The sequence below is a fragment of the Puma concolor genome, chromosome D2, assembly GCF_028749965.1.
Source record: "Puma concolor isolate L17-30 chromosome D2, mPumCon1.1.hap2, whole genome shotgun sequence".
Taxonomy (NCBI): Eukaryota; Metazoa; Chordata; class Mammalia; order Carnivora; family Felidae; genus Puma; species Puma concolor.
In genome coordinates, this window is record NC_141677.1 from 6,401,796 (window position 1) to 6,426,173 (window position 24,378).

The 24,378-nt window shown below is 44.2% G+C and overlaps 1 protein-coding gene across 3 annotated transcripts in view; it reads left to right on the top strand.

Moving 5' to 3' along the window:
• A1CF (APOBEC1 complementation factor) overlaps positions 1-24,378 on the top strand; it is a 75,008-nt gene that overhangs the window by 42,527 nt on the left and 8,103 nt on the right. For all 3 annotated transcript variants that reach the window (XM_086679496.1, XM_086679497.1, XM_086679498.1), the window contains 5 exons: positions 1,609-1,739; positions 7,243-7,481; positions 12,574-12,738; positions 19,765-19,862; positions 22,982-23,255. In XM_086679496.1, the coding sequence (XP_086535622.1) occupies positions 1,609-1,739; positions 7,243-7,481; positions 12,574-12,738; positions 19,765-19,862; positions 22,982-23,255 (907 nt within the window). The remainder of the gene's footprint in view (positions 1-1,608; positions 1,740-7,242; positions 7,482-12,573; positions 12,739-19,764; positions 19,863-22,981; positions 23,256-24,378) is intronic.

Consider the following 24,378-nt stretch of genomic DNA (forward strand, 5'->3'; position numbering starts at 1 on the left):
TAATAATACTACAACAACCTTCCAGAATAAGATACTTCTCCAACTTGACATTTTAATCCGGTTTTAAAAAGTAAACCCTTTGCGTTTAAAGAATGCGTGCACTTGTCGTGGCTCAAAGGTGTATCCATACATAGTGATTCAGAATGAAATTTCCTTCTACAGGTTTGAATTTGTCTGCCCTAAGGCATCAACAAGATTAATAATGTAGTTTCTCAAAGTCATTATACAGTTAAGGAATACATTTCCTCAGTTTTAATTCCAAGCGATACGCTGTTACTAAACCCAAACTTACAGGGAGGACACAAAATTAAATTTTATTTTTATTATTTTACCAAGTGGTGTTTCAACAGCCCCATTCCTAGAAAAGTTAAAATTTTTTTAATGTTTGTTTATTTTTGAGAGGGAGAAGACAAAGTGCAAGTTGAGGAGGGGCAGAGAGAGGGGGAGACACAGAATCCAAAGCAGGCTCCAGGCTCTGAGCCGTCAGCACAGAGCCCGGCGTGGGGCTCAAACTCATGCTATGAGATCATGACCCGAGCCAAAGTCGGACATTTAACCGACTGAGCCACCCAGGTGCCCCATAGAAAATTTAGAAAAAATTTCTTTCTCTAAATGCCAAAATCGCTTGGATGTATAAGTCAGCCTCAGTTTCGGAACCATTCCTAATTTTGTACAAACAATCTCATTTGGCATGTGCACAAACTATGGGGATTTAATCTGGTAAGAATCTTAGATACTGAACCTGAAAATGGGGAGGACGCAGTTCCAAGGGGTAACCAACCACCAGGGTAGTCGCACACATTTAATGACACCTCTTCTCCCTGTATATGCCTGGCCTGTTAGGGTCACTCATCGTACAGCAGCCAGCAATAATAAATTACTGAGCCTGGCTTGCCAGACAAGATTTGTGGTAGCAAGAAGGAATAGTTTATAGGCAAAGCAAAAGATCTGAGGCCAGAGGGATATGGTGAGTGTCCTCCTACTGTGGAGGTCCTGACGTTGGGCCAGTCACGTAAGACTAGCACCAACCTTCAGCCTACAGATGAAAAAAACAACAGGAATCCCCAGATCGTCCTCTAAATCACATCTTCCCTGTACATCTTGAGATCATGGTGGCAGAAAGACAAAAGAAATCAGCTCAGCAAGGTTTCAAATGAGGGTCTGGGTTTTTGTTTTAAACATCAGTGGTGGAGTATGACCAAGGAAAGAGGAAACTATTGAAACTTCAGAGGCAATGTAGAGGGCAAGGACAAATCTGTCAAGACATTGTCCTTCTGAGGACAAACGCGTTTTCAGGTCCCTGGGATGGGGGATAGATCCACAGATAACTGAATGATGAAAGGCCATTTACTCCGTTGAAAACATACTCTGTTAAGTCAGGCTGAAATGCCACGTGTACACGTTTTCTTTATGTAACTTGACTTTGCCCATGAGTCAGATAGCAGATCCGAACCCAGCATGAAACTATGCAAAGCGTTCCACACGGGATGCAAATGTCAAACATAGCAGAGGTAAGACTTCAGAAAACGTTGTGTGGGTGTGTGTTTTCACTTGGAAGGACAAATAGACAAACTGGACTCTCTCTCTCTCTCTCTCTTTTCCCTGCAGATGGGTAAAATTTATGAAATGCGGATGATGATGGATTTTAATGGCAACAATCGAGGGTATGCATTTGTAACTTTCTCAAATAGACAAGAAGCCAAGGACGCCATCAAACAACTTAACAACTATGAAATTAGGTAAGACCCGCCTCTCCTGATGGAAAATGAAGCAGACAACGGATCTGCATAAATATGTGCTGGGCACTGTTCAACACGTTGGAAATATCAGGATACCTTTCCCTGTAAGCAAATGGATACAGATTGTTTAAGAGTAGGACAGTCATAAGTGGACTCGAAGAAAGCAAACGCAACAAACAAAAAGCAGAACCAGACCTACAAACACAGAGAGCAAAGTGATGGTTGCCGGGGTTGGGAGAGCTGAACAAAATGGGTGATAGGCGGGGGGAGACACAGGCTTCCAGTCACGGAGTGAATAAGTCACAGGGATGAAGGTCACAGCATAGGGTACGATGGTACTGTAACGGCATCTTACGGTGACAGACGGTAGCTATGCTTGTGGTGAGCACGGCACTCTGGGCTTTCATAGCACTTGAATGCCATGTCACATTGTGTGTCAACTACACTCAAAAGATAAATCAAGAGTGAAAAAATAAAACCACCTGCGAGGAAATGGCTACTCTAACTTGGTGTCCTTAAGAACCTGCCCTCCGGGAAAAGTAAAACTGTCCGCGCAACTTGAATGGAAAGAGTCAGCCGTCACAGCCAGACCTGGAGGAAGACGATTCCAGAGAATAAGAACACCAAGGGCAACGTTTCCCAAGTGGGAACAAGCTCAGTGTGTTAGAGAACAGCACCGAGGAGGTGGAAACAGACGGGAGAGTTGAAGCCGATGCAGTTGGAGAGCCTTATACACCGCGATTCAAAATTTAGCTTTTATTCTAATAAAAAGGGGAAAACATTTCACTAGGTCCGTGCTTTTTAAACCAGAACTCTGGCTGTTGGGTGAAGTAACAGGTAGGCAAAGATGGAAAGGGGGAAGCTGCAGAGGGAGACTCATTTAGGTCTGGACGACAGATGATGGCAGGTGTACAGGGGCCGGCAGTGCAGGTGCTCAGAGAAGCCGAATCTGGGATGCCTTCTGGAGGTTGCACAGACAAGACAGGCTCCATATTGGATTGAGAGTACAAGCGATGTTCGAATTCAGGGAAGAAAGCTAGGATGTGGGTCCCAGTATCTGTGGATGAGATAGAGTCACTGAGATGGGAAAGAATGAGAGAATAGCCTGCTGGACACATGAAGAGCTGAGTTGGGGTGGATTTACATTCGAGATTCACGCGAGACATCTCAGGGGAGCGGTTGAAGAAGTGATCGTCTGCATGATATCAGAGTCAGGACAGAGGTCACAGAGCCAGCCAAACATAGGTGATGTTGCAAATCATGGGACCAGTGGAAGGTTCCAGGGCACAATCGGCCCTGTGCGATCAATAATTGGCTTTTATCAGCTGGAAATATGACTAGCATCACGAAACGGAGTTCTAACACCTTTACATAGAGAGGGAACTGTCCTGAATCCTCTCATAAAGGAAGTCCTGGGCCACCTGGAAGAAAGATTAGTGGAACCGTTGAAAAGTAATAGCTTTGGGGTCAGACAGGCTTCGCCTGAGTGCCAGCAAGTGACATAACCTCTCCGAGCCTCAATGTCCTCCTCCCTAAAGTGGTGATATGAGTCCTCATTTCACAGGTGTTATTGTGGGGATGCTCTAAAGATTTTTCAATGTTTACTCCAGTGTGTGGAACTTGGTAATAGGTCAATAAATGACAGAACTCTTACATATTAGCACATTCATCAATTCCAAGATGCAGTTTTCATTGATTTCCTCTCTGCCTCTGAAAATTATTGTCATCCTAGACGTGAATAGAGAGTAGATTTCCTACAATTATCTTTTCCCTCACTTCCTTCCTCTACGCCCCAAATAAGTCACGTATTATGCTCATAATTCTGTAAAATCAATTACCGGGTCATTTTTCTTAAAACTCTCCAGCCGCCAAGAGATTGACTGGATTGGAACTGTAACAGCCCAGCCACCCCATCTCAAGGTCAGAGCCTGGAACCGGGGTTTGGAGGAAGGTATCCAGGAAGTTCCGCACATGCCTCCACAGATCCCAAAGAGTTCTGTCTGGAATGTGGAGGGTTGTCTGGCGTGGGAACCAGGCGATCAGAGCACAGGTGCCTTCGGAGAAATCCTGGAACCTCGTGCAGCAAGTTTTACCATCGGCACATAATTACTCACGTGTTCTCGGCATCTGTCGCGGAAAATAATGCACCCCTGAACTGTTTTGGACAGGGCCACAGCAAGCTCTATTTTAATGTAACTTTTAAATATTCCAGCCACAGGGATCCAGGGATCGGAAGAGTCCCCACTCCTTGGTCTTTCATGGAGCCTAGACATCTTAAGAGCAAGAGTTACCCCCAAAATAGCTTTGAAGTTGAGGCGGATGTCGACTCAGCTATGTAGGGAATCAGCACGGGTCTCAACACGTTGTTACACCCTGGGGCCTGTCCGTGCTTTGGGAAGAGAGAGAGGCTATGAATAATGAACACAATCGATCCATTACAGTCCCTGACCCGTAACAGAATTCTCTGTGACTTTCAGGGTCTTCAACTATAAAAGAGGTAAAACGATACTTACCCCGTGGGGGCATCGTGAAACATAAATAGACCATGCAGTGAAGCTCAGTGCCTGGCACAGATCACATGCTCTATGAGTGTTTGCTGATGATTACAGCAGACAGGAGGAGGAGGGAGAGGAGAGGGAGGAGGAGGGGGAGGAGGAGGGGGAGGAGGAGGGGGAGGAGGAGGGGGAGGAGGAGGGGGAGGAGGAAGAGGAATATTGTAAAGCATCGGGAAAGAGAAAGCTGGTGAAAGTCAAAGTTCAGGTTGGATGCCAGAAGCAAGGGGAAGGCACAGAGGTACTTTAAAAATCACGGTGTGGGATAAATAGAATATGAAGCCGAAGAATAGATACCCTAGAGCCGTCCTCACCTGCTCCCGCTCTGCCTTGGATCAGTCCTGCCAGAGAGAGAACCTTTCTCGCAGAGAAGGATAAACTTCAACTGGCTCTTAGCCACCCTTTCTCAGGGGATCGATAAGGTTCTTTATGCGGAAAAGACCCACAATTGTCGTATCATCCTCCTCCTCAGCAAATATTCACGGAGATTTGTCTCATGCCTGGCTTCTAGAGACATGAAAGCCGTGCCCTCAGCTTGTGAGAGGTGGCTTTTCATCTCCAAGCAGCGCTGGGAAAGTGCAGGACAAACCACACAGATTTAAAACTAGGACACGGAGGCTCCAGGCTCCACCTGCTGGCCACTGACACCTGACTGGCCCTCCCTCAAAAAGAAGAGACTTTCTAAAGAAATAGTATCTTGGAATAGAGGGGGGTTGAAGGTAAGCAAGCGAAACAAAAACAAAAATCCTGAAGATTACTTTATCCACCCTTCCCTCCCCCCCCCACCCCCGGGAAAAACCACATTCCTGGGGCAATGTCCACCAGACTGTAATGGACCTGTCACACCTCTGATACTGGGTCCCCAGCTCTTCAGCAAAGCATGGAGGACAGCGGGGCAGGGCCCCCGTCCTGGTGACAGCACCTGCACAGGACTCGACACCACCAGCTCCCAGAAAGCAGAGCAACCCCCCACTCACCCAGCTGAGCGCCTCTGCTCATGACGCATGAGTCATTTCTGTTAATGGAACTTTACCCATTTTTAATAACTTCCTGTTATTAGAAAAGTCACACAGCCTGATATACAACAAATAGCAAAAGCCAAAATGAAAAAAAAAAAACATTAACGTGCAAACCATTCCTCCATAACCCCGTTGCCCCGAGATTATCACTATGTTGGCTCTTTATTGCCTTCCTAGGTTTTCAGCACCGTGTCCATCAAAATGGTCTCCTCACATATGTGTTTTGCTATCTATTTTGAAGCCAGCAGCATATTGTGAGCCGTTTTTTTAACCAATAAATACCCTTCTACATTACTATCCATAATGACTTTCGAGCATTCTACGGTAGAAATGCCCGTCTCTTGTTCAGCAGTGATTCTCAGCCAGGAGCAGTAGCATTCACCCAAAGGGACATTTAGAAAGATGAAGAGGCATTTTCAGACGACCTAACGGTGGCCATTAGGATTTAGTGAGGAAGAACCCAGGGTGACGAGCCTGTTACGGTGCACAAGGAGGAAACGTCCAACCTCAGAGTCGATATCGTCTCAGCCAAGAGGCCTTACGCCGGTCCTGGATGCTGGCATATTTTGATTATTTCCAATCTGGGGACTATTTTTTTTTTCAATATATGAAATTTATTGTCAAATTGGTTTCCATACAACACCCAGTGCTCATCCCAAAAGGTGCCCTCCTCAATGCCCATCACCCACCCTCCCCTCCCTCCCACCCCCCATCAACCCTCAGTCTGGGGACTATTTTATTTTATTTTTTATTTATTTTTTTTTTAATTTTTTTTTCAACGTTTTTATTTATTTTTGGGACAGAGAGAGACAGAGCATGAACGGGGGAGGGGCAGAGAGAGAGGGAGACACAGAATCGGAAACAGGCTCCAGGCTCCGAGCCATCAGCCCAGAGCCTGACGCGGGGCTCGAACTCACGGACCGCGAGATCATGACCTGGCTGAAGTCGGACGCTTAACCGACTGCGCCACCCAGGCGCCCCTAAGGACTATTTTAAGTAATAGCAGTGAATATCCTTACACAAAAATGTTGGTGTTCAACTCTTCCCTAAAGACAGTCCCAGAAGGGGCACTATGTGCCCCCAAATCATATACAAAAGATTTCTGACACATTTCCCCAAATGTCCCCCCAGAAAAGCTTAATCTGCACTCTGCCGGTGGAGATGAACATTAACTTGCTAGTCAGCAACACCATAGAGAAGAAACGGGAACTGAACGGAGAGTCCGGAGGCCAATTTCCTCCCTTAAGATCTCTACCATCTGAAGCAAGCCACTTAATCTCTCGGAGCCTCGAGTTTTTCATCTAGAAAATGGAAACAGCACCTGTTCTGCCCATATCACAGGTTTAGCGTAGGCCAAGTAAGATGCTACATGAAAATTTCTAAGGCGTGTCAGAATAGCTTCCCCGTTGGGCTGGCGAGGACAGGGAGCAGCCAGGTTTGCAAGTTCATGACCGTCCCCACCCAGGCAGGCAGAGTGAGCAACGTGGGCCAAGGTGCAGCAGCCCCAGTATCGGGAATTATCCTGGGTGGTGAGAAAACACTATGAAGACCAAACATGTCACATCTGCAGGACTTATCAGGTCCATGCTCACATGTCTTCAACTTCTTCTTTTTTTTTTTTTTTTTTGGAACAAATTTTAATGATTATTTATTTTTGAGAGAGGGAGAGAGCGAGCACAAATGGGGGAGGGGCAGAGAGAGAGGGAGACACAGAATCGGAAGCAGGCTCCAGGCTCTGAGCTGTCAGCACAGAGCCCAACATGGGGCTTAAACCCACAAATTGTGAGATCGTGACCTGAGCTGAAGTCAGATGCTTAACCGACTGAGCCACCCAGGGGCCCCTCGTGTCTTCAACTTCTTAAACCTCAATCACACAGGATTCTCGCCAAGCAGAATGCCATTCATTCATTCGTTCATTCATTATTTTTGCAGAAATGGGCGTCTCTTAGGGGTGTGCGCCAGTGTGGACAACTGCCGGTTGTTTGTCGGGGGGATCCCCAAGACCAAAAAGCGAGAAGAGATCTTAGCGGAGATGAAAAAGGTCACCGAGGGAGTCGTCGACGTCATTGTCTACCCGAGCGCCGCAGATAAAACCAGAAACCGGGGCTTTGCCTTCGTGGAGTACGAGAGTCATCGGACAGCTGCCATGGCCCGAAGGAAGCTACTGCCAGGTTGGCATCCCCTCCCCAAAGAGAAGGTTCCTCTGCTCTGCCTCAGGCTGCTGTGTGCCCTGCAGAGGAGGTATCTGCTGGGTGTGGTTGGCTTGCTCTGGAGCTTTGCTTCTGCGCTTTCCTAACTCCCTTCCCCTTCTTATCTATGTTACCGTAGACTAAGCTCCCTGAAGTTTTCACCGAATGGGTTCTGGAAAACATGCCCTTAGTCTAATGCACTTGCCCTGGGGACTTCCAGAACTAGGAGCTGCAGCAGCCCTGTAACAAGGTGTTAAAGTGAGGAATCTTCTCAAAAGTGAATATATACATTATTTTTCTACACAGATGCTGTTGTCAGGCTTACTAGAAATGGAGGAGGTTGTCCATTACAATGTAGAATAAGCCTGCAAGCGACACATTAGCCTGATGGCAATTAAGTGACATAAACTCATACCGTGACTCTTCCGTGTCTAATGTGGGGCTGGGGGCAGGGTAGAAATAACAGCCCTCCACAGAAAGGCACCTAGTAGGTGCTACAACCACAGGGTGGGTCCTGTTTGGGCAACAGCCACCAATTCCAGAGATTAAAAGACTCCAACAAGGCCCTCCCTCAGTCAGATCAGCTTAGGGTAAATTGTTGAAAGTCCTCTGCTCATTCTAAAATAGTCACCAAAATTTACACAAAGTAAGGTATTAAGAGGCATCGATACTAAAATGAGAGGATTTCAAGAATGCCAGAGTGGACACATTGGAATCAACTCTTCTCTTGAACACCATGGAAAAGCCATGAGAATTAAAGACAAAACAACCACCACCTAGATTTACATTGTCCACATACACATCCTTACAAACAAGCCATGATGAAGTCACAGGGATGGAAGGTACAGAGTCGGAATGTAGTCAATGGTACTGTAACAACGTTGTAGTCAATGGCGTTGTATGGGGCCATGGTAGCGACACTTGTGGTGAGCATAGAGTTGTCCGGTCACTGTGTTTTGCCCCTGGCACTAGGGTAACATGGGTATCAACTATACTTCAGAACATAAACAAGTGTTAACTCAATGAGAGCATTCACCCTCTAGAAGTTTGCAAAATTAGAAGACGGCTTCTGATCTTGGGGAAGACTTTTTATCCATATTTTCATGGAGGCAGCTTATAAGGGAAAAGATAGGAAACAGCCCCCAAATTTGCTGAGTCCTTTAGAGAGATGGGCATTTTTAATGTCGATGCTTCCTTTCACTACTCCGTCACCACCCAATGGTCAGACCTGTGCCGCCCAGGCACAGAGAATCGCGGGCCCTCCTCATGAGGCACCCTTAGCTTTTTGGTGACCTGAACTTCATCTCTGGTGTCTTCTTCAACTCTTCTCTGTTCAACAGTTCTGCCATGAAAAAGTTCCTTGTATCCATACTGACCTCAGACTACCCATAGAGTCTCAAAACATTTATTCCCAAACATAGACTGTTTTCAAACACTCAAGATTATTCTTCCCGCTCTGTTCTTCTGGACGTACCCCACCATCTGCCTACTCCATTCTGAACACTACCCTCAGGTCACTGTTTCCAAATATCAGGTCATCTTTTCTACAATTCTTGCCAATAGTAGGAATTTGATCTCTATGTGTGGAGAGACTGAATGGTGCCACTCTGTCCCAAGGGGGTTGGGGAGCACAGCAGTGAAAGACGGTCCAAAATGGGAGAAAGATAGTTTTCAGGAGCCAGTGTTCCTAAAGAACTAGAATATCCCCTCAACTTCCTGTCTTCAAAGAAAAGAGCATATCGACCCATGAAAGTGCTTCTCTCTACCTGCGCAGTCTACTGCCCCTTTGGACACTCTACCTATTACCTCACCATACAGTCAACAACAGAGGATTTCGGTCACTGACTGTCCTCTGGAGGGCCTAGTCTGAAAGGAGATTTTTACTAAACGTGATAAGCAAGGACCACAAGAAGCTTTTCCTTCTTCGTTGATTCAGACTTAGAGACAGAAAATTGCTGTCGAACACGATGTATTGCCTCCCAGCCACCTACCTTCCCAGGTGACAGCAGGAGCCCTCTCTGGACATTGCAAGTTTGCAGAGGCGTGTGTCAAACAAAGTCATTGCATCCAACTGAGAGGCCAGCAGAACATTCAAAGGATACTCTGAGGAAAGCCCTAGCGTCAGCCTGCACAGGGACCACCTGGAGGGTTTGTCAAAGTGCAGCTAACCAGGCCCCACCTCCAGGGTTCCGGAGTCAGAAGGTCAGGTATGGCGTCTGCCAATTTGCCTTCGTAACAAGTTCCCAAGATGCTATGCTTCTGAGACCATGAGTCTGAGAACCTGCAATCTAAGTCAATGACTGTCCCTCGTGGGCCGCAGATCTGAATAACCTGAGGATGCTTTTAAACAGTACCAGAAACCAAATCAATCTCTCCTCAGCTGAATCTGCTTCTCTGGGGCACTGGTGTTTTCAGTTTTCCAGATGACCTTGTAGTGGAGCTAGTTTTGCGATCCAGTGCTAAATCCTCCAACGAAGGGTTCTGGCCATCACCTGCATGGGAAGTCAACAAGTACACGTGGAAACCACTCAGCACGGGAGCATTTACTAAGACTCTACAATGTGCTTTGCTCTCTTCTGAAGGAAATTCTTAAAAAAAAAAATCAAACCTAACTATTTCACTCAAAGAGTGCACACTCTGAGGAAACTAGACACACAAGAAAAGAGACCAAACAAAAAAGTCCCTTATGTGTATCATCTTTTATTTTCACAACAGCACTGGGTAGTGACTTTGATTATCCCAATTTTATAAATGAAGAGATTGATGGTTAGGAAGGTGGTGTCCTAGCCAGGATGGCGATCTGATGTTTGAACTTGTCTGGCTTCAGAGGCCATGTTTCCAAATCCCTCTGCAACACTGACTTTCAGGGGATGTTTGAGATCACTGCTTACCGTACCTCCTCTCATTTCTGTCCACTTCAGCCTTCTGCAGATTTTCAGGCCAGCTGAAGGCAGACTGTAGTTCCAGGCCAGGAAGGCTAGAGCAGTGTTCTCAACTTTGGCTGAATTAACTGAGGTGATTTTAAGAATCCTGAAACCCGGACCACTCATATCAAATTTGGGAAGGAGAGTCCTGGGGTCAGTGATGAGCTGGTCAATCTTTTTTTTTACTTAGGTTTATTTATTTTGAGAGAGAGAGAAAGAGTGCAAGCAGAGGAGGGGCAGAGAGGGGGGGGTGCAGAGGGAGAGAGTCCCAAGCTAATAGCACTAACAGGGTGGAAGCCAATGCAGGGCTTGATCTCACGAATTGTGAAATCATAACCCAAGCTGAAATCAAGAGTCAGATGCTCAACCAACTGAGCCACCCAGGCGCCCCTGAGCTGGTCAATCTTTAACAGGCAACTCCCAGAGAAAATCCAAAGTCCTGCCTTGTAGTATGTGTAGATTCCCATGGTATTAACAGTCCCACTGTGGCTGATTTCAAACTACCAAGATGGCATCCACTGGCTCACACAATTCTGAAAACTTAACAGTCCAGTGTTGCAAGTGGAAAGGAACTGGGTCCAGCTCAACAATGAGTGGGACTCAGGTTGGGTATTTCTCAAAGCCCTTACAGTCTGAGGACAACTCTGAGAAGCCCTCAGCTACAGAAACCAGGGGGATCTTGGGCTAGGACAGTCAGCAAAGACTATGTAAAACACAGGAAAGAAAGGGAAGGAAAACAAAGCAAAAGGAGTGAAAGGAAAAGGAAGGGGAAGGAATAGAAGGGAGCAGAGGGAAGAAGAGGGAAGAGAGGGATGAAAAAAACTATCCCCTGGGATGCAGGGCAGGTAGCTAGCCACTGGGGTCCCACAAGAACCAGCCCCTCTGGGATTAGCTAACTCATGTAAACGTGTCTCTTTTTTGTTCGGGTTTCAGGGAGTCAGTGCCACAGATGGTTTCACTAACTGCTTTCCAAAGAATAAAAAGATGCCTTTTGATTGAAAATAATTGCCTCCCATGTGGAATAATAATTGAACAACTGAACCCTTACCAACACTGAAAATTTCTGATTGTGTTCTCTCAAGCTTTTTATTGCTTCCAGGCTGTAGCTTGTTCCAAAACAACTAATAAAAAACACACAAGACTTCCAATCAAATTTAGAAGTTGAGTTGACCCCCCATCACTTCAACTGGGCTCTGCCCTGTGTAGGGGTCCAGGGCTGGGTAACCCCAAAACACAAAGGAGCCATGAAGAAGTGAAGTGGGTCTGGGCAAGTTAGTCATCCCTCTAAAGCTCATTTCCTCTTCTGTAAAATCGAGACAGTCACTCCCCTCCCCCAGAGAGTTACTGTGAGCGGGAACCAAGGTAGCATATGGAAAACACAGTATATAGTGCAAGACACTCAATAAATTGCAACTGTAGAAATACAAAAATATACGTAGTCATGGGGAACAACTACCCCTTTAAAAAGAGTTCGGTTTCTCATCATAGACCCTTCCATTACTCTTTGTCTTCTCAATTGGGATCAAGAATGTTTCTTCCAATTCCCAAGTTGCCCATGTGCAGCCAGAGAACTAGGCATGAACACAGATGATTGGAGCCCTGACCAAGCATAAGGGACAGAGAACAAACCAGGGTTGCCTGAGCCCTGCTCACTCCTGCCCACACACCACGGGTTTTTAGACTGCTCGGTGGTGGCACCTGGTCACGCAGATTCTAGAAGCAGCAGACATACTCCCTAATGACCTTAATGCTTCATGAAGTCAGACTCTATGTCCAAGCCCTAAATCCATTGTTTCTCTTCTCTTCTTCTGCCATCTCACTTTCAAAGACTTACTTTCCCCGTGAGAGCTGTTCAAAGACCCAAACCTGCCCATCGTGGCCTCATTTCTGCCCCATTTCAAACCACATCCCAGTTCCCTTTGTATTCAATTATCACTGTAAACCATCTGTCACACAGAAGTCCCTTCTAGTCAGCTCTTCCATTTATTTGGAATGTTTCTTGAAATCAGTATCCACCTCTTTTAATATTTGTCTTCGTGCTCAGTCAAGACCATAAGCATCTGCTGAAGTTAAAAGGCCATCTCAGTGAACCGAGATGGCATTGTCCTGGTTTCTATATAACTAATCATACCTGTGATCCTTTTGAACAGGAAGAATTCAGTTATGGGGACATCCTATCGCAGTAGACTGGGCAGAACCAGAAGTAGAAGTTGACGAAGACACAATGTCTTCGGTGAAAATCCTGTATGTGAGAAACCTGATGCTGTCTACTTCTGAAGAGATGATTGAGAAAGAATTCAACAATATTAAACCAGGTGGGAAATACCATACAAGATGACTGTTTTGAAATGTGCTCTGAAAACACTTAGGCTTGAGATGACTTCCCATAACTTTAAACAGGGCAGGCTTCGTGTGGCACTCTCATAACTGCATGAGGACTACAAACACCATATTTCAACCTTGGATCAGAAAATAGGGACATGTGGTCCATAACATTGATCAACATTATAATTTTACAATTATCTGTGTGATGCCTTAATTAACACACATTGCCTTCACTAAACTATAAATTCCAAGAGAGTTTTTTAGCTTCTATTGTCTCCTCAGCCCTTATCTCTGTGCCAGGTCATAGTAGACACTCACTAAATATTGACTGTGTTGATGAATGCATGGCCATAACTCTGGTTCTGAGGCAGGGCTTCTCGGCCTCAGTACTCTTGATGGTTTAGGCCATATAATTCTTGGTCATGGGACTCTGTCCTGCACATTATAGGAATTTTAACAGCATCCCACACCTCTATCCACTAGATGCCAGTCGCAAGCTGTAATAATAAAAAATGTCTCCAGACATTTACCCTGGAGGGAAAAATTGCCCCAAGTGGAGGACCACTGGTCTAATGCAACATGATTGTGACTTTAGGTACATAAGGAGGGAGGCAAGAATTAATTCTAGGAGACTCATTTGGGTGAAGAGGAGGAGGAAGGAACTGAACCATGAGATTCAGTCCTTATCACTTTTTTCTCATATGGGAACTATAACAGTGAGACAGTAAAACATCTCACCAAACAATGTCCAAATAATCATTTCCCAAAGCCAGCTCTGTGGAACATTAATTCTATGGACTGTTAGTAGATGCTTCTGATAAAAGAGACCCATGGTCAAATAAATTTGTAAACAACAACTTCACCAACATCAGACAGATTTTTTTTTCATTGTGGGACTTATCAGAGTCCTTAACCTTCTAATATGCTTTGAAAGTATCCAAAAGAAGAGATATAGGATGCCTCATTTCCCAAATTTTTGGAGTACAGATCTCGTTTTTTTGGCTAATCATCTTGTGGAATTAGCATGTTTTGGGACACGCTCTGGCTAAGTTTATCACTGTGGGAACACCTTTCCATAAATTAAAATGTTTCTGTCTCCAGGTGGTAATTCTCTGCTTTGTTGATAAGCATGAGCCATGGTGCCATCATGTTAAGTCGGCTGGAGAACGTTCCCCTCGTGTGTTCCTGTTGCCAACTCTGGGTGCCATGTCAGGTGTAATAGAATAAGCTGATGATTTGTTCTGAAGATAATTAGTAAGGATGCCACTTCTCGCTTTTGAAAGATTCACCAGATTCTTTGTTTGCCAGCCTTTGGGAATTCTGCCAACTTCCTGCCATTCTAGTATAATGGTGTGGCCCCATGCCCCCAGCTGTGAGTCCATTACTAACATAGAGACTGCAAGTGGTTGGCTGCTGACTGCTCACTTATGCTCCAGGCATTGCCATGGGCACTTTCCCAGCACGTGTCATTTATTCAGCACCATGACTCCAGGATATAGGTTACTCTGTCACTCCCATCGTAAAAATGAGAAAACCAGAACCCAGAGCTGTTAAGTAGCATGCTCAGGGTCATACAGCTTGCAAGGGGCAAATCCCAGATTAGAGTCCAGGTCTGGCCAAGACCATGTTCTTCACAACTCTGTGACCTCCATGCCCCATCCTTACTGCATTCATTCACTCATTCATTCAACTGTCATTACTTCAGTAGCTCCTATGTGCCAGGCACTGTGGGAGGAGTGAACAGGCGTGAGGTGTGTGTGGGAGGAGTTCAAGATACTCCAGAAGAATAACAGCAATGACAGCCCGCCCTTGTGGTGCAGAGAGACTCGTGTTTAAGAGGAGTAAAGCGTGAGCTGAGGTACGAAAGTTGACGCATTTGTGGGCAGAGGAATGAGACATGCGTGTGTAGATGCTGCTCCCGCTTTGTGTTGACTTCCGACCTTCTTATTTTTATTCAATACTTTTTTTCCCAATCTTTTCAATAAATTGTATTGAGAGAATGGCACGTCCACACAGTTGGACTGGATTGATGTGAGATATAAAGTTAAATCAAAAGGGATCAGAGACTGATCAAAACAAAGCTAGTATTATAAAAACACTAGAGGAACATACAGGGCAAAGCTTCATGGACATTGGATTTGGCAATAAATTCTTGGATGGTATTAAAAGTAGAGGCGACAAAGAAAAATAGATTAAATGAACTATATACAAATGAAAAAGCGCATCAAGGGACACTTTCAACACTGCAAAAGCAACCCACAGAATAAGAGAAGACACCCGCAAACAATATAGCCGGTAAAGGATCAACATCCCAAGTATATCAAGTGCGCCAATAAGTCAACGGCTAAAAATTAAGACAAGTAAAACTTCAACTATATACTTGTCCACAAAACGCTATTGTCCAATTACCACATACACATAGCCCATAAGCCCATTAAAAGATGCTCAACATCCCTCGCTATGCACCAGGAAAATGTAATCCAAAGCCATTTCCTGCCTCCCAAGATAGCAAGAGTAGCAGTAGTAATCGAACAAGAAGAAGAAGACACAGAAACATCGGGGAGTTTGTGGGGCAATTAGAACCATGTGCCCTGTAGCTGGAAATACAAGGCTGGTGCCACCTCTGTGGAAAACTACACGCTGGGTACTAACGAACGTACGATTACCAGCAGCGGAACAACACTCAGACCTAAACCATACGGGAGTGTTGAAACGCGCAACTTGAATGAACCTCGGAGACCTTATCCCAGTGAAACAAGACAGTCAAAAGGACGTACGCCATCTGATGCCAGTTATATGAGGTACCTAAAGTCGTCACATTCGTAGAGACAGAGTGCAGAATGGTGGTTACCCAGGGACAGGGGACAAAGGATTCAGAAATAATTATTTCATAGACACAGCGTTTCAGTCGGGGTTCATAAGACGGTTCTAGAAATGGACGGTGATGATAGCTGTACATGGTATTTTTTGATCTAATTAAAACACGACCTTTTTTTGTTTGCTTTTTTGTCCTACTAGTTATAATGAAGATAATAAATGCTAGCGCTCTCTCCCTCTCCACCTCTCTCCCTCTGATGGCACAACTCAGGGCTCTATAATGATGTGTGGCGGCTTCTTGGCACTCCACAAGAGAATATGAATTATACGGGATGGATAACTAGCAGACATCTGCTGTATTAGGAATAAAAAGTCAGAGCTGAACTGGTTTATTTTCCAGTGGAAAGGGTGTGTTTATACTTCTCTCGGAAAATATATGGGGAGAAACAGGAAAATAACACTTTAAAAATCCTATTTAAAGTTCGGGTCCCTCGGAAAAGCCCGAATATTCCTGGCAAATATTCGACCGCCTTGTTTTAACCCCGATTAGCCTGGAAATATTGTACTGCCACTCAGAGAGATCAATGACAATCAGAACAGGAACTGGGGCTGAAAATGTACGTTTTTCCCCAGCGTAGCCTAAGGGTATGCGCGGAAATTCCAATTATAGTCATTCTACAAAATCTGATTTCTCTAAAACAGTTTAGCGTCAGAATCCGCAGGAGGAGCTTGTGAAAACAGACTGCTGGCCACCTCGCCCCATCCCCACTCCCCCGCCCCATGGTTTCTGAGTCATGGGTCCGGGGTGGACCTAGGCTGATACTTGCTGGTCAGAAGACCACACTTGGAGAACCACACCCCTCTGATAATCCTCCTTGGGATCCCAGGTGTGTTTCTCTTCAGGTACTCGATGTGCTGCTCTTCAGAGTGCTATTTTTCTAATTCCCCATATTAGGACTTCAGAGTCTTTTCACCATTGCTGACGATGACCACGGGCATTTTGTTTTCCTCCACCCTCTGCCAAATGACGATCAATCAGTAAACAAACTCCTCTACACTAAAGAAGGGGCATACGATAATAAGCCAGATGGTCAATACCATTGTAGAGAAAACCAAGCTCACACGCTCAAATTTGTTTCACGGGGCTACCTTTTTATACAGTAACATTTCCAAGATCAGGTGTAGCTGAACAGTATTGCTCAAAAATGCCAGTCTGTTTCCTTGTCTACGAACAGAATTTGAGGACATTTAGATCCATTGTCATCTGAAATGCCACCTAACTAATAGGAACGACAGAAGTTGGCGTGCGAATTGACTAGTAATATTCATTCGTCCCATGTCTGTTTATAGAGCATCCTCTGTACACAAGGGAGGAGGTAGGACCTAGGTGAAGACAGTACCGAGATGGCCCCAAAGGAGATCTCGTTCTCAGGGGGCTACCAGTCTAGTGGAGCCTAGATGAGGGACAGGACTGGAGAACGCACAGAGCAAAGACTGGACAGACAGAGGTCCTTATCGGCCCACCTTTGACTTCTCAGTCACCAGGACAAGCCATGGGGTTACGTCATGAAAATTACCCTACCCGACCCTGGAGGAATGAAGACAGTGTGCTGGAAATTCAGGGAATTACGTGTCCCATGCTTCATGGTCTCAATTGCCTTTACGTACGTTCTCCGCCGAGCCGGACAATTCTGCTCTCTACACCCTTTGCCAGAAGAAGTCAAGTGCCGGATGCAGAGGGAAGAGAGAGGGCCACAATGGTTTTACATCATCCTGACAATACAGCTCTACCATTGTTCCAAAAGAAGATAACATACAGCCGTTGAACCACGTGGCAGAGTAAAACGTCTAACTGTCTTTGTGACCTTGAATCTGACAGGATAGATGACTGAGCTTTGATAGGGAGGCGACAAAAGGAGAACCCTCATGTCCTCTTCTGGGCCCCCCTGGGAAAGTGTCCCATCCTATGTGATGTCTGGGAACTTAGGAGAGGAGAAGAAACCGCATCTCTCAAGACACACCCACGTGAGTGTCACTAAAAGAGGACAGTCGTCACACTAAACTACTAACAAGTTAATGTCAAAGAAGTTTCCATTTTACCTTCACTCTAGGTGAAACTTCTATTTAAAATTTTTTTTAATGTTTATTTATTTTTGAGAGACAGAGTGCAAGTGGGGAAGGGGCAGAGAGAGGGAGACACAGACTCTGAAGCGGGCTCCAGACTCCGAGCTGTCAGCACAGAGCCCGACGTGGGGCTCGAACTCACGAACCGCAAGATCATGGCCTGAGCCAAAGTCACACACTTAACTGACTGAGCCACCCAGGCGCCCCGAAACTTCTATTTTTAAAACTGAGTAGGCAACAATATTCTCTAACAACATTTTCATAATCAAGGTAAAATATAAAGTTCAACCGTGTTGGTAAAACGTTTCTTTCTTTTTTATTTTCATGTTGCCATTAGCACCTGCAGCAGTCTCTCTACATTAAAATAGGTCAGGTCAATTTGTTATTTTTTTATTACACAAACAATAGAAATAAACATTGCACATGTTTGTAAAATGCCAAAGAATATAAATTAACATGTGAAAGTCCCCTTTATTCTCTGCAAATTTTCTCCCCATTCCTTACATAACCTGTATTAACAGTTTGGTTTCCAGCTCTCTTTCTCTGTGTGTGTGTGTGTGTGTGTGTGTGTGTATCCATATTTCTCTGTACTTATACATGGGTTGGGATTTTGAAAACATAAATGTTACAAAATTATACTTACTATTTTACAAATTTTTGAATTTCACAATAGGTCTTAAATCTTTCCATGTAAGCATACATAGGTCTATCTTTTCTCTTTAAAGACTCATTTCTTTTTTTTTTATTTGTTTGAGAGAGAGGGTTGGGGGAGGGGCAGAGAGAAAGGGAGAGACAGAGAATCCCAAGCAGCCTCCACACCGTCAGCACAGACAGTGGGATGCGGGCTCCATCCTGCAAACTGCGGGATCACAACCTGAGCCGAAACCAAGAGCTGGACGCTTAACCAACTGAGCCGCCCAGGCGCCCCTAAACACTTATTTCATTTGATATGAATGTACCAGATTTAATCACTCTCAGGAGAATGGACTTTAAGTTGTTTTATTTTTGCTACCACAACAGTGAGAGCTAATGTCCTCATATATGATCCTTTTGCATATAGGAGTGCTTCTGTAAAAGATGTTCCTCAAGGGAGAATTCTTGGATATCTACATTGTTTCCAACATGTAGATATTATGAACAGCAGGGAAAGAACTATCTTGGTTTTCAAATGTTCTTTCAGAAACTACCTTTTTTTTTTTTTTTTTAATCAAAAGACTATCAGAGAAGCAGTTAAGAGATCAGAGTTCCAGTTCCTAGCTGTGCGAACCCTTACAAGTTCACCTTCCTTGTTAGAACCTTAGATTCCTAATCTTTAAGTTAAAAATAAATTAAGGTCAAGTGAATTTTTTTTTTTAATATTTTTAAGTTTATTTATTTTGAGAGACAGAGAGCAAGGGGGGAAGGGAAGAGAGAGACAGAGAGAGAGAATCCCAAGCAGGCTCAACACTGTCAGCACAAAGCCTGATGCGGGGCTCGAACCCACAAACTGCAAGATCGTGATCTGAGCCAAAACTAAGAGTTGGACACTTAACCGACTGAGCCACCCAGGCACCCAAGGTCAAGTGAATCTCTAAAAGCTTAAAGTAAAGCATTGCTAAAGTCTCTCCTAATTCTAAAGTTGTACTACATAAATCAAAAGAAATAAAATATTTGTCTGGGGGAAAAGCCATAAAATTTTATAAGGTAATTGCCTAAATATATATTTATAGGATGACCAATAGTTCAAAACAATTGAAAAAATATTTTACCAAGTATAAGTTACTATTGTTTACATTATATAGAGACAAAATAAGATAATGCTTCTACTCTTAAAGATCTTATAATCTAGGAAGTGGAAAACACAAATCTATAATAATATGGAAGAATATAGGTGATATAAAAAAATTACAAACAAAAGCTTCTACTGAATGTGTACAATTGTAAACCTGGACATAGCAAACATTCTCAAGGAGAACTTAACCTAAATAATAAGTCTCAAAAAAAAATCAAATACTCTTGGAAGCCAAATGCTAAAATGTACCATTCTCGGTGTTGTCTCAAGGTTGCTAATGGGGCTACTTTCTCTCTGTTTACAGGTGCTGTGGAGAGGGTAAAGAAAATCCGCGACTATGCTTTTGTGCACTTCAGCAGTCGAGAGGATGCAGTTGAGGCAATGAAAGCTTTAAATGGAAAGGTAATATAGGACAATGTGCGTGCACACACACACACACACACACACACACACACACACACAAGTTCCACCCAAGTTTGGTGTGGCAATTTTGTTCAAAAGAACGATCCCACAAGTCTGTGTCACTCAGGCTTTCTCTACCTCTAACATGACTGCCTCGATCCATTGAAGATGAACAGAAGAGTCAGCGACAGAAAACACCATGGAGATGTGACTCCTGTGTCCAGCCCTGTCTCTAATTTGGGCTGATTTGAACAAGTCACTGCCCCTCAACTTCCTTCCCAAGTGGGGGATTGGAGTATTGGCGTAGGTTATTTCAAGGTGTTTTTCTCAGGTGCAACTTTCTGTCATTACTTTGAGAGATTATCACCTCAGTAGTGCAGTATTTTGGAGGCTGATGACCAGAAAAGATGTCAAGTTCACTGCTGTCAGTCCGCCCTCAGAGTTTTGATCTCCCTACTCTGGAAGGCTTTGGGTCTCTTCACCTGGCCAAGAATGAGGTCCAGGAAAAAGCTAGTTTCTAAGTCCTTTCTCCTGACTTGTAAATAGAAACCAATATAATATTTACTTATCAATGCAAAAAACATTAAAACCCTTTGGGGCACCTGGGTGGCTCAGCCAGTTGAGCGTCCAACTCCAGCTCAGGTCATGATCTCGCAGTTTGTGAGTTCAAGCCCCGCGTCGGGCTCTGTGCTGACAGCTCAGTGCCTGGAGCCTGCTTTGGATTCTGTGTCTCCCCCTCTCTTTCCCTTCCCTGCTCACACACTCTCTCTCTCTCTCTCTCTCCTTTCACTGCCCTTCCCTCCCCCATTCTCTCTCTCTCATTTTGAATAAGGGCTTGAAGGAGGGCGGGAAATGAAAGTAGGAGAAATCTCCACGTAGGGCTATGGGGCATGAATTGAAAACATCCAGGAACTGATTGGATGTTGGAGTGAGCAGGAGCCATTGGCTGGTTTTCAATATGGGGGATCAGGATGATACTGTGGGGGAAGCCAGGAAAGGAAACCTATTTAGAGAGAAAGGGGATGAACTGAGCTTTGCATGTGGTTCTCTATTCTAGAAATCTTGTGGATGTCTCTGATGTGTAAGGAATTTTTCAGGGCTTGGGAATATACCAATGAATAATATATCACCCTAGCTCTTGAAACATCTAGAGCAAATCACTAAAAGACAATACTGAGTTTAAAACACTCAAGGGGCGCCTGGGTGGCTCAGTCGGTTAAGCATCTGACTTTGGCTCAGGCCATGATCTCACAGTGCAGGAGTTCAAGCCCCACATCAGTCTCTGTGCTGACAGCTCAGAGCCTGGAGCCTGCTTCAGATAATCTGTCCTCCTCTCTCTGTTCCCCTCCCCCACCCATGCTCTCTCTCTTTCTCTCTCAAAAATAAATAAATGTTAAAAAAATTTTTTAAAACCACTCCTACGGGGACAATGAAGCACAAATTCTATTACAATATGGAACCTGACTTTGCAGTAAAGAATCATTCCATTAAAAATGTCTCTTGATAGGAAGGTCTATAAGCAGAGACCTATTTGGGTCTCTCTCACCTTCCTCAAGACAGGACTGAAGATAAAGAATCTTATTACCAAGACCACCCCCTTCCTTTGATACTCTGATCTGTTGCTTCTAATTATAGCAACACCATTGTAAAGATAGGTAAATATCATCAGGATTCTCTCTCAGTATATTCCAACTAACATATTCAAGACTGGCTCTTGCTGTTAAAAAGTAGGGCAGATATAGGAAACTAAGAACAAGTTGCCCCAAGGCTGACCAAAATGGTCACAACAACCAAGAAGCACAACTTTGTCCGGCCAACCTCAATGACCCCAGAATGGACTGAGGCTCTCACCAAATGGCGAGCTGCTATGACAGAGAATCCTTGCAGGAACACTTCGTATCATTCCTTTTCTTTATAAAAAATAGAGGCTCACAACATTCTTATTCAGAGGAAGCTACAAATGCTTCCACGCAACACCTTGTCCCATTGATAAGAAATACGTCAATCCGTCAAGCATTTGTTGAGAGCCATCTTTGTCTCGTGTTGGCAAGCAAGAGAGAAAAGTGAGTGGCGCACATAGATCTACACACATCCATTATCTTCCACGTCGGGATCTGTTTGCAAAATGTTAGAAACTTGCGGCAGAAGCAAACACCACCCCAATAATTCTTGAGGACACATTTTAAGAAGTGCGTGACTTGAGAAATCACGGTGCTTCCCCTGGCTTCTCTGCCAATTCCCAGCTGTGCAACAGATCAAAAGGTTGCTTCACGGGTACCTGGGGGGAAAGTACAGTGGCCTCCTTGATCCCTCTTCCCTGAGTTAGGCCCCATTTTTAAGTCTCTTTTCTTTTCTAGTAAAAACTTACCTATTGTGTAGCCACTCTACGAAGTAAGCCATTTAGGGGCACCTGGGTGGCTCAGTCATTTGAGCATCCGACTTCGGCTCAGGTCATGATCTCATGTTTCGTGAGTTCAAGCCCCACATCAGGCTCACTATGATCAGCGTGTCAGTGCAGAGCCTGCTTTGGATCCTCTGTCCTCCTTTCTCTGCCCCTCCCCCGGTCAGGCTCTCACTGTCTCTCTCTCTCTCAAAAATAAACAAAACGTTAAAAAAAGAAGAAGTAAGCTATTTAACTGGCTGGCAGCTGGAACGACCTGACTAGGCTACCCGTGCCAACGTGCTAACAACCAATAAGATTTCTTTATTGGTTTCCTTTCACCTTCTTTGTGCTGTGCTAAGTAGTAAAGATTACGTTCCACCCATTATTAACCTAAAATTTCTTAGAATTGCATAACATGTAATTTAAAACATATATATCTCATAAAAATATCACATAACTCTCTGTTGCAATGACTGTATTCGCATAATTTATAACCTGTATGTCAGGAGACAGTGGTCAGTTTGTCACTGTGAAACCTGGTGCATATTATGTGCAACGTACCAACTCAGGAAAACTCAACTGACCCACAAACGTGAACCGATAAAGAGACAAGATATGTGTAAGTGAAACAGCGAACAGAGCAGCAAATTGACTAACGCTCAGGAGACTAGGGCTCAGCCGCACTGGGTTGCCTTTATATCTTCTGATGTTGTTTCTTCTTTGCTCTCTACAACAGGTGCTAGATGGTTCCCCCATTGAAGTGACCCTAGCCAAACCAGTGGACAAGGACAGTTACGTTAGGTACACCCGAGGCACGGGCGGAAGGGGCGCCATGCTGCAAGGAGATTACACCTACTCTTTGGGCCATGTTTACGATCCCACCACAACCTACCTTGGAGCTCCTGTCTTCTATGCCCCTCAGGCCTATACAGCAATTCCCAGCCTTCATTTCCCAGCCACTAAAGGACATCTTGGCAACAGGGCCATTATCCGAGCCCCTTCTGTTAGAGGTAATGCTCATCAGCTCTTGCCCTGGAATAACTCTACAATTTCAAATGATTTGTATTGCAATAGCCTTAGACAAATTGGATGGGTCCACTGGGAGAAAAGGACTGGAAAATTGTTCATGAAAAATCAAATATTATTATATCAATAGTTGTCCTTTCATAAAAATCTTTTTTCACATTACAACTGGTTATTGGAAAAACTTGGTCAGGACATAGCACAAAGGAATCTAATGCATACATTTGGTCTTCGCATGGGTGCATAAAGTTTGTACAGACTAAATAGTTAGCTTCTCCCTTATCATTGGACCACCACCATATTGCAGTCATTTGTGACTCATTAGAAAACTTACAAATGAAAGCAAGGATGGGCCAATGAAAACCAGTTATGTCAAATAGCAAAAACACGTCAAGGCACATGTGCCTTTGAGGGCGACTCAGGGGCCTATTCGTATATAAATCAAATTATCATAAACATGTTCTAAGAGACACATGACATGCTTTCATTTGACCTCCTCCCAGGATTATGCACTATGCCTTCTAAAAAGCCACACTAGTGAGGAAATCAACTTATTTCTCCAGGATATGGGGAACTAAATGGTAAGGTCCAAATAGAAAAAAGACTGACTACTAAACGATAAATCTTTCCTATGTAATCCTATAAGAGTTCCAAATGTTCAAGCAGTGTTCTGGGCTCAGTTCAAGCAAGATAGATGAAAAGGAAAGCATTTTTTTTAATTTCTAGTAAACTAGTTTGTCTCTGCCTAATGGGATCCATCAGAATGGTCTTGTTAGGATGTAGTTAATGCCAAAAGAATCCCAGTTCTGTCTTCCAAATATAAAACCATTCTGGGCAACTTGACAACAAACTGTGTATTTAAATCCCATCCTTGGGTTTTAGTTAGAAGTAAAGGGGCATGTCAGATTACTGTGGAAACTATCCTCTTACTGTCTTTTACTATTTTTCAGGAAAACTGAGTTGGCCATCCTAAGATCTCTAGTCTTCAACAGCCTTAAAATTTCCATAATCATCATAAAATCACTCTATCCAAGATTATAATGCTAAAGAAATCATCAGGTTTTCCTCCGGTATAATCTATGTGGTGACAAATTATGTCATTAAAATATT